Source organism: Mytilus edulis, chromosome 14, assembly GCF_963676685.1.
Source record: "Mytilus edulis chromosome 14, xbMytEdul2.2, whole genome shotgun sequence".
NCBI classification, from domain to species: domain Eukaryota; kingdom Metazoa; phylum Mollusca; class Bivalvia; order Mytilida; family Mytilidae; genus Mytilus; species Mytilus edulis.
Window position 1 is genome coordinate 2827713 of NC_092357.1, and position 10877 is coordinate 2838589.

The following is a 10877-nucleotide window of genomic DNA, read 5'->3' on the forward strand; positions in this document are numbered from 1 at the left end:
AATGAAGGAAGGGAACTTAGAGAGAAACAAAATATATCAACAAAAAAAGTCCTAAATTGGTTGAAAAAGCTGGAATGTTTACTGAAATTCTAAAACAGAGACAACTTGTTACTCAGAAGAACAATTTATCATGCAGTGAATATATCATACCAAACTATAAAAAAAACAGAAAACAGTTGAAAGTTACGCTCATAGATCGAAAATAAACTGACAACGTCATTACCAGAAATAAAAAGACAAACAGACCAACAACAGTACAGAAAACATTACATAAAAAACTAAAGACTAAGCAACACGAACCCTACCAAAAACTTAAACATTTTCAGAACTGTAGAAAGTTAGCTTTCAACAACGGACTAGAACAAACAGTTTGATGTTATTGCATTTTACAAGTGTCATTTCCCTACAAATAGATAAATGTTTAATGAATAATGATTTATTCACTTATCATATAAGAAACTGATCATTTATTTCATTGGGGAACCTGGATTGAAAAATTAGAATTTCTCTTTACTATTTTCCAAGTGTGACATTGAAGGAAAATAAATTCAAGTCCCCCCTTCAAAGAAACATGAATGTTTCTTATCAGTTTTTTAAACACTGTTGCATTGCAAACAGGATACAATTTGTTTCGTCAATTTTAAGCAGAATTTAATACAAGTGTTTGATTATTTCAACTTGAGATATTCCATAAAACACTCAAAACTTTCTACACAAGTCATATACTAAATCAGCGGTAACATAGAATTATTATCCACCAGTTTTTTTTATCAATCAAGGAGGTTGTTTTGTTATGTGTTGAAAGTAATGGGATAAGAATCTTTTTTATCACACTTTGCTGATGACACCACACTTATTCTAGATGGTTCACCAGATCTTTGAAATCATTTCTTTGTATTTCAGAATCATAAGCTGAATGGTCTGGATAAGAACAATTTAAAAAAAACAAAGGTAGTGTGGAAGGGGGAAAAGAAATATACCAAAGATGCAATGTGCGTAAAGTGGGAATTGGACTGGGGTTCAAGCAGATTAACGATTTTTAGTATGAAATATTCGGAAAACAAAATTTATTTGCAAACAATGCATATACAATTGTATATATAAGCCTCATATCTGCATCATCTGCGCACCGCATGCTTTTTTGGAATATTCTTTATGAAATACTATGGATTCCATAAGTTATGAATGTCGGCAATATAAAACGTCCATGTAAATAGCAAAGCAAAGATTTATCAGAGTTATAGAAACTAAGTGAGGTTAGCTTTCAATGACGGACTAGAACAAAAAGCTGGATGTTAATACATTTTACAAGTGGCATTTCCCTTCAGTTTTTAGGTTTGAAGAAGTTGAAAATGGAGTAGGAACCATGATCACATAAGAAACGCATTCCTATGACAGTTGTGCAATGTTTTGTAAGGTAACACTACTGGACGAAAAAAACAACTGTCCATACCAGTAACAGTCATTGTACGACTATTTTAGTCTGTGGAAGACTGAAGAAGACTGTCAAATCAACCTTATTTCGTTGTTACAGTTAAATTATGTCTGTCCCAACACTTTTATGGGTTGTGAAAAACATTAAATGCTATCAACAGTAATTTTAGGACTGTTGCAGTGGTTTACGGCGTTGTCACAGCCAAATACTATTTATAACAGTCTTTCTAAAAGTTGTGGCAGTTGTGTAATGTTTGTCCCAACCTTTTTATAGTTGGGACAGTTGAAATTTGTTTGTGTCAACTTTTCAGAAGTTTAAGCAGTCAAAAAATGTTTGTTACAATGTTTTTAGAGTTGTAACAGTCGTAAAATGTTTGTTACAACTTTTTAAAGGTTGTTACAGTCATTAAATGTTCATTACAACTTTTAAAAGGTTGCCACAGTCGTAAAATGTTTAAAACAAACATTTCATGGGTTGTTACAGTCGGCAAATATGTAATACAAATATTTTAGTGTGACGGTTGCTAATGTTAAAACAATGTGTACACGTCTAAGGTGCACCTTCTCAAAGTTTGATACAGGATAAATGGATAAATGTATTTTATTTAAGTGTCACGTATTGGTGATACAGTTGTGAAATTACCCATAATTTATATGATCCCTCATCTTATGTTGTTGTTGGTTTTTTTTAAAATTTGTTTTGCGATCGTTCTATGTCTTTTGTCGTATTCCGTGTATGGCATTATAATTATGTCTGTTCATTTGTGGCGGACTTGTGCGTTTGACGGTTTATCTTTATTTTTTATTCAGTCTATTCAAGAGTCTTTTATAAAGCCTTCGTTTAAAAATAGAATTAAAATATTATTGCAGAAGATTGATTTAATTGTCTTAATTTCAAATTGCTACGTCGGGGTACCTGAAGTAAATTTAAAAGAATATGACTAAGTTACATATATCATACAGAATAATAAAGCTGATTAATTTTAATTGCTATCCATTAGGGACATTTCCCGACGATAATAAATCAAATCTGTCAAGTTTTGTTAGAAACGGAAATCATATTCTTCACCCGTAAACGATTTGACGTTATTGTACCCTTGTCGGCAGAAATAGCGGGTCTGCAAACTTTACAAAAAATCGTAGACATGCCATGGTTGATATGTAGAAGGGAAACTACATACAATATAACGGATGACTTGGAAATTTCAATCGGTGAGTATAAATGAACAATATTTTAAAGCATGTCTATCAGAATAATCATGGATCCACGATTTTGAAGCGAAAATGTGCACATTTCGTGCCTATCCTCATGTTTCAGGTATGAATCGACGTTCTATATCGGTTTCTCTATATCACCTCACTCGTGCATATTACACATCTTTCTATGTATATATATAGTAGCATGTTCAAAAGCGAAGTAAGAATTTGGGCTTGTAAAAATTGTTCCCGGGATTGTAACCCCCCTTTTTTTGGAAGATCAATAGTCCAAATAATTATGACGTCTTGAATGGCTATTATATTTTTTTTCTTTGACGCCTTACTTCGACACAAGACGTCATAATTATTTAGACTAGAAGATCAATTGCATTTGAAAGGGTACATTTAGTTTGACCCCCCCTTTATCCTGGGTTGGGACCCCCTTTTTTAAATGGCTGGATCCACCCGTGTTCATCGTCTTACTGTGTTAAACCCTACATGATGATGTGGGGCATTCACAATGGTTTTAATTTTGCCGGATGGCCTTATACTACAAAACCTATATTTATATTGTATATAAAAAAGAAGATGTGGCAGGATTGCCAATGAGACAACTGTCCACAAGAGACCAAGATGACACAGCCATTAACAACTATAGGTCACCATATGGCCTTCAACAATGAGCAAAGTCCATACCGCATAGTCAGCTATAAAAGGCCCCGAGAAGACAATGAAAAACAATTCAAACGAGAAAACTAACAGCCTTATTTACATAAAAAAAATGAAGGAAAAACAAATATGTAACACATTAACGAACGACAACCACTGAATTACAGGCTCCTGTCCTGACTTGTATGCTTATGTATTGAAAACTGCATGACTCATCCTAAATTTGCTTGAAATATTTCTAACTGGATTTTTTTTAAATTGAGAAAATTCAAGTTGAATATTATGACAAAGTAAATATTTATGTGTAAAATGTGAAACTAGCATGTTTGAGTATATTTTTAAAATAATTTCTGAGTCATGATTAACAAAACATGGATATATTTTATAATTCTAAAGCATGTCTTATATTATCAATCAAAAGAACTATTAATCAAATCAGTGTGGCCTTAACTTTTTATTTTCATGTGAACTCTGTCAGTTTAACTTTTTATATAACATTTGCCCGGTTAGCATGGTTAGTCAAAATTCAATTATGCCTTTTAACTTGTTTTGGTCTTGGGGCTGCTGTCTCTTTTGCATATATATATATATATATACCAATCATCTCCTTTTAAACATATTTCAAGTGTCTTTTAATTTATTCCACTGTTAAAGGACTTTCCATTCAACAGTCATATTTTTCTACATGTGTTAAATTGTGCTTTGACTACTTCATTGTTTGGTTGCTATATCATTGATATATATGTTAGCGGCAATAAGTGAAATTAGGCATTAAGCTTAAATCCTAGGCAATAAGCTAACGCCTAGGCATTAAGTCTAATGCCTAAATGATGTTAGGCATTAGTCTTAAATCCTAGGATTTAAGCTTAAATCCTGAAAAATGTGTCCAGGCATTAAGCTTAATGCCTAAAGTATAAATGCGAGTAAATAAAAGACATTTATTCAATTAAATAAAAATTATACATTTGTTACTAAACAAAATTACGAGAACTGAAGTTTAAAATGTCATCTACTGGAAATAAAATCACAGATAAAATATGTTTTTATATTAAAACTCATCAAATATTACTTATAAAACATGAAAACTTGATACAAATGTGTGTTAAAATCATTTGTTATCACAAGTTGTTGAACTGTGGCACCGACTATTGCACTTTCTCCCGTTTTTCTTGCATTTGCACCGGTTACTTAAACATTTAGTTTTACAATAACATTTGAAAAATCCTTGACCTCCGGATAATGACTGATGGGTTGCTGCCTCACGTACACTTAAAGTTGTTTCACAATTAATTTCCTCTTCCAGAATTAAATTTTGTTTACATATTCCCATCTCATTTGTTCCAAATGTTCCTAGAAGTTGTCCAAATCTTGTAGCCTTGCCCTTATCATTGACCTGAAAAAATAAACAGATAAAATTCTTTTGCAGGCAGTTTGATTATTTTCATTAAAATATCGATAAAGAATTATTTCTGAGAGTAGAATTAATTAGGTGTTTGCATTTTGCAAATTATGAAATGAATTCGTGTTGCATATGGTGATTTTCAACTGTCTTTGTGGCATTAATCCGCATCTGATTTTCGTCAGGTGCAGATTCTGGATTTTTCATAAAGTGGGGGAGGGGCCTGGTCCCATAAACCCTTTCCTACATTGATATTTACTTTTACTGGTTTTCTTTCTGTTTAGTATTTAATAAACATGACATATTAAATGATGCAGTCAAACTTTTGATTAAATATCTTACCTCAATGACTCGGCCGAGTAAATTTCTACTGTCACCCTTCCCTCTATCAAACATAGGTATTGGTACGGCAACTGTTTGCCCAACTTCTGCCGTCCCTAGTTCCTTTTTGCTCCTGGCTATCATAGTGTTTGCCTGCTTCATTTGACTGTCCATGGCTCCAGAACGATGTCGAACTCTGTTGGTATCAATTTTACAATTTGGACAAACCACCTTTGAACCGTATCCCTCTTCACTTACAGTAGTACCACATATAACATGAATGTGTTTGTCACATTTAATACACATATGAGCTCCAGATGTATCCTTTTCACATACATAGCACTGTAAGACATCCTGAAAAATAGTTTCCATAAATAATAAGGTAAAATAAATCATTTGGTGTGGTCATACATCAGTTTTTAAAATTTAATTACAGTTTTGTGGTAATAAAGTGTTTTTGTTCAAAATGATCAAACACTCAATTTAAAAATACGAAGATGTGGTATGCTTGTCAATAGGACAACTGTCCGCTAGAGACAGTATAGTATATAAGATAAGACCTATAGGTAACCATACGGCCTTCAACACAAACTCATAGGAAGCAGACTCTTTTTTTCTTAAGCTCCGAATATCATTCCTGTGGTTTATCTGTTTTATATTACATGGAAGTACTTAAGTTCAAGCTCCTGCCCGGATTAAAGAGTCGTGTTTTCTTTTAATATTTCTGAGACTATTTTCAACTTACCTTTTGCGTTTCATCAGTGATTGGAGTAGAAGGTTCCACATTTGGTTCTGCAATAGATTCTGGTATATCGAAGGCATCGACAATGTTTTCTGTTTTATTTTCAGTTACTGGTTGATCATTTAAAGACTCTGTCTGGAGCTTAAGTAAGTCCTCTTCCTTTTCTAAGGTCATCAATATTTCTGTCGGAATTTTGGTTTCTGATGTTAATCCAATTGTTGCACATTTACCAAATAAGGCTTCATAGGGGGACCGTCCAATGCCTTTGTTTAGAGCTGAATTCTTTTGAATCTGGACGAACTTGATACCAATTGACCACTTTGTTGATTCATTGTCCCTCAACCATGTAGTTAGCATGTCATGGATATCTCCATTTGATCGCTCAATGCTACCCTGTGATTGAGGATGTCTCGGTTTCCCATGAACGATAACAAGTTCTGGCCACATTAATTTTTACTCGGATATGACCAAAGCTGTGAATTCCCGACCATTGTCACTTTGCAGTATATGGGGCGCACCAAAAATTGTAAAAATATCAATTAGATTAAAAGCCACCTCTGATGCACATTTTGAGGTAAGGGCTTTAATGATACAAAATTTTGTAAGGTGGTCTTGAAATACCATAATACATTTATAGTTTCCATCTGGGTTTGATTGAAAATCCATCAAATCAACTTGTCCTCTACTGTTAAAGTCTTTAGATAAAATGGGTTTCACTACTACTCCTTTCCCTATATGTTTTTTTTTCATATTGCAATTTTCACAAATTGACAGAAATAATTCAATTGCATCACGTGAAATGTTAGCATATCCATTATTTGGTTGTTTTATCATGCGATCTCTGCCGCCATGACCTGTTTCTTTATGTGCCTTTTCCAAAATACCATAGAGTTCCTCTAGGAAGACATACATTTTGAAATTTCCCTCGTCATTCTCGCTGACTTTAGTTATCAACCTCTCAAAACCACCAATGTTAAAAATGTCATACCTTCTTAAATTGTAGTAATCTTTTGTCAATTTCTTTTCTGATGAATCCAAAAGTTTAATCTTTGCCAAAAGATCATGGTACTTTACTCTAGGGTATATGCTCCTTGTTTTCCCCGATTCGAATTTAGACCTCAAAGATTCAAGGAATTTTTCCTCAATAGACATGGTGTCACTTAATGCGAATAATCCAGATAAAGAAGTGAAAAAAGACAAGATGGCCTGAGGGCATTTAAGAAATATTTCAACAAAGAAAATTTACCTATCCAATAAAATGGTATGAGCAAAAAATCATATCTTAATTTTGTCTACTTTTGACCAGTTCAAACCAGCTTGACCAGTGAAGTGTAAACATTTCAAATAATTATTATAAGGATTATATAGAATCTCCCCTTTTTTATGGGATACAATCACTTTTTTATTTTTTCATTTTTTTATACTTCCACAAAAAAGTATGAGTTAATTCTGTTTTAAATAAGAAAAGTACTAAAATTTGAAGATTTGTCAGATAAAGGCATATAATATTAGGAATATAATTAAGAAAATACTTTATTTCAAGAAAAATCACTAAACATGCTAAAAACACCTAAATTCTAAAATTTCACTTATTGCCTAAAATCATGTTCGGCAATAGGATGAATAATCATCACCAAATTTCAGGTAATAAGCTTAATGCCTGGAAATTTCAGGCAATAACTTAATGCCCAGGCGTTAGCTTATTGCCTAGGATTTAAGCTTAATGCCTAATTTCACTTATTGCCGCTAACATATACATGTATATTCCACATCTCCTTTCATCATGTATAATCACATCTGATTTCAGATACATGTATTTTGCCTTTTCCAAATTACTAAAATATTTTATTTATATTTAATTTCATATGTTGAAACATTCAGTACGTCATGTATGTGGGAGGATACAAAAAATCTATCTGTAAGCATATTTTGTTATGTAAACATGGCCTAAACTTAAGCATTTTATGAATTTTATAGATATTGAATTACAAAAATTAACTTAATTAACTACATGGTACAGTACGGGTAGGGACTTATTTTTATGGATGTCTTAATCCGTCTAGTCGGATATGAATAATCCGACATTTTTATGGTAGGTAGTATGGTCATTAATCAACAGATCCAGGTGTGAATGGTCCTTTCATCTTAATCCGTGTTGCTAGAATTACGGTTCACTGATTTCAGAATCAGATTACCTGTAATTTTTACCTCTCAGTCACTCTATTGATTATATTAGTTCTACATCGTATTTGACATAAAATATTTTTACAGGTGAAGTACTGGAGAAAACTTTGTTTAATAAAAATAGCCTATTTTTGTTAATTATGGTTTTGATATTTCAACTGTTATTTATTTTCTTTGTTCCTAAAAATTATTTTTTCCTTTTCGTTTTTTTTTTTTTTTTTTTGTATCTTTTATTTGTTTGCATAAATTTTTTAAAATATATATATTTTTACATGTATTCTATTTCTTGAAGTTTACGGATATTTTTATTTTACTGATTTATTTTCCACGTAAATCCATTGATTAGCAGAATGCTGTCTCAAGTGCTGCTGCATACGTTTTAGTTTGACGCGGTCACATGCAAAATATTTCTATAATTTGTATTTAATATTCATTTTGTGTTGTGTCAGTTCCGAGATAAAAATAATTACAGTGAGCAATACTTGAATATTATTAGTAGCTTGATGATTCTTTGTAGTTTTTGCTTTTTACTGTAAACAAATATTGTCCGAAAGTTGGAGATGTATAACTAAAATAGAACGCAAATTATAATAACACTAGAAGAAAATATTGATTCTTCCCGGGCATAAGTTTATTTTAAGATTTCCGTGTTTATTCATTATGCTAAATTAATGTAATTGATCTGCATTTGAGGGTAGGGGGTAAAAGGGGTCCGGATCTCGAAATCCCGGGCTTAAAAACACGAAGTTCCAAGGTCCCGAACTTAAATAAATTTAAATCCCGACATCGCGAAAAAAAGAATTCCCAGATCCCGAAAGGGTTAACCCCGAAATCCCCAACTTAATTGCATAATATTAATTTACGCACAATCCATGTAAAAAAGGAAATTTATTTGTTATATTTTTTATAGCAATCTAAAAAAAAAAATGCCGTGAAAAGACAATTCCATGATACACATATCAGTGATCAACAGCGTGTGCACGTGGTTGAACTTTAACTTGACTCCACTCACAATAATATTGAATGCTAATAAAAGATATTAAAGATCGATTTTGTCCACTGCACGAGATTTTTATATGGCGGGAAATGTCGTAACAGTAAACACAGGTGATCTTACTGACCGACCGTGGGAAAATTCATTCATGATTAAATTTGATGTGGAATGATTGACAGTATTGTGCTTTAGTTTTGAGGCTCTTGATCGATTTACCAGAATAGAAATTTAATCGATTTACATACATGTATAATCAAAACACGATTTAGTCTTCTTTAACTATTTTTTGTTTTATTTTTATCAGTCATTTCCCGGATTCCCATTTAAATAATCTATTTTGAGACCTCCTTTAAACTTCGGAAATAATACAACATCGATTTAAAAAATCATACTGACTGCGCGAGCTTTAGAATGACTAGAAGTACGACGAAAAAGTAAAGACAGCTGATCACGACTAGTACGACTAGCCTTCAACCCCATTGGGATGACTCTGGGATATAAATGTGCATTTAGTCAATAAACTATATAAGGTTAAACTTTGATTTTCGTGTATCGATTTGATACAATTTGTAAAATATATTTATAACACCGGCGATCTTCATAAAAAATTTCAGACATGAAAATAGAAAGGCATCTTATCTCGAGTGTCAACAATTGTCAATTTTAAATAAAATAAAAAAAAATAGGAATCGAAATATGATCTCGGCGTTATAAATATTGTATTAAAGGAAACCATTTGCTTGACTTTTAAAGAGATTAACGGGAAATATGTCAAAATAGAAAGCACGAGTGATCTGTCTGACCAAAATGTTTCACTTGCGAGAAATGATTGACAGGTGTGAATAGATGTAGAGGCTCCGACGGGGAAAGTTGTATCAAAAGGAAAACAACTTAATTCACAATGCCTATACATATTTCATAAATACGATATGTTGGCCTTATACTTAAAATGAGTTTCTTATAATAACATATAAAGGAACAGGACGTTAAAAGCGGGAAATAATATAACCATCAACGAAAACTCGTATAATTTACGGGATTGAAGTCTCAACAATTTGATTTAAACTTCTATTGAAAACAGTCTTGGTTGTTATTAGGCTTATTATTTTGAATTAGATGAAATATGTACGGTTTACAAATACAAATACAAAATAGTTTATTGGCACAAAACTATTGAAATAATTGGCAACACAATATATTGTTAAAAATCGTCTTTATTTTATTTTCAAATTATAAAAAAAATAAAATTATATTTAATTTTAATTTTTATTCTTATATTTAATTTTAATTTAATTTCTTATATTTAATTTTAATTTTAATTCTTTCTCTTTGAATACAAAACAATATTTTACATTTATCTATCCTCCATAAATACTAATATATCTGTACAGGTAAAATTTAATTCTAATCAAGCTGGTACAGATTGATTTACGACCTTCCACTTGGATATTGCACAGCAGGTGTTTATTACACTGGGACAACTGTCCGACCAGTCTGACATCTAGACGGATTAAGGCATCCATAAAAATAAGTCCCTACCCGTACTGTATGTCTCACATGGAAGTTATATTTGAATATTACTTCCATGCTCAGATCAATTTGGTTTAAAACATACTAAACATGTTTTACATGTTTAATTTATCTTCAAAATAAATAATTTTAAAAATATATTTACTGAGCCTGAATTCATGACCATGTAAATGTGATATTAGAAAAGGTAATAATCAGGATGTTAACACTGAAAAGTTAATTATCAGGACTTCTTATATACATGTTATATGTAATAAACAAATTAAGACACAACAGTTTCATGAGTGTATTGCCTTGAGGGATGAAAATTAAAATGTCATAGGTATTGAAGATAATTTTATATAATGATATTAATAAATTTTAAATGTCCTTTTCAAATTGTGGATAAATTTATAATTGAAAGTAAT

General features: G+C 31.6%; 1 protein-coding gene across 1 annotated transcript; it reads right to left on the reverse strand.

Moving 5' to 3' along the window:
• Positions 1 to 4037: 4037 nt before the first annotated feature.
• LOC139503229 (SCAN domain-containing protein 3-like) lies at positions 4038 to 7091 on the reverse strand. Its single transcript, XM_071292988.1, has 3 exons — positions 5766 to 7091; positions 5042 to 5374; positions 4038 to 4693 (listed from the first exon to the last, which is right to left on the reverse strand). The coding sequence occupies exons 1-3, from the start codon at positions 6207 to 6209 to the stop codon at positions 4409 to 4411; spliced, it is 1062 nt and encodes a 353-aa protein (XP_071149089.1). The 5' UTR covers positions 6210 to 7091; the 3' UTR covers positions 4038 to 4408.
• Positions 7092 to 10877: the final 3786 nt, after the last annotated feature.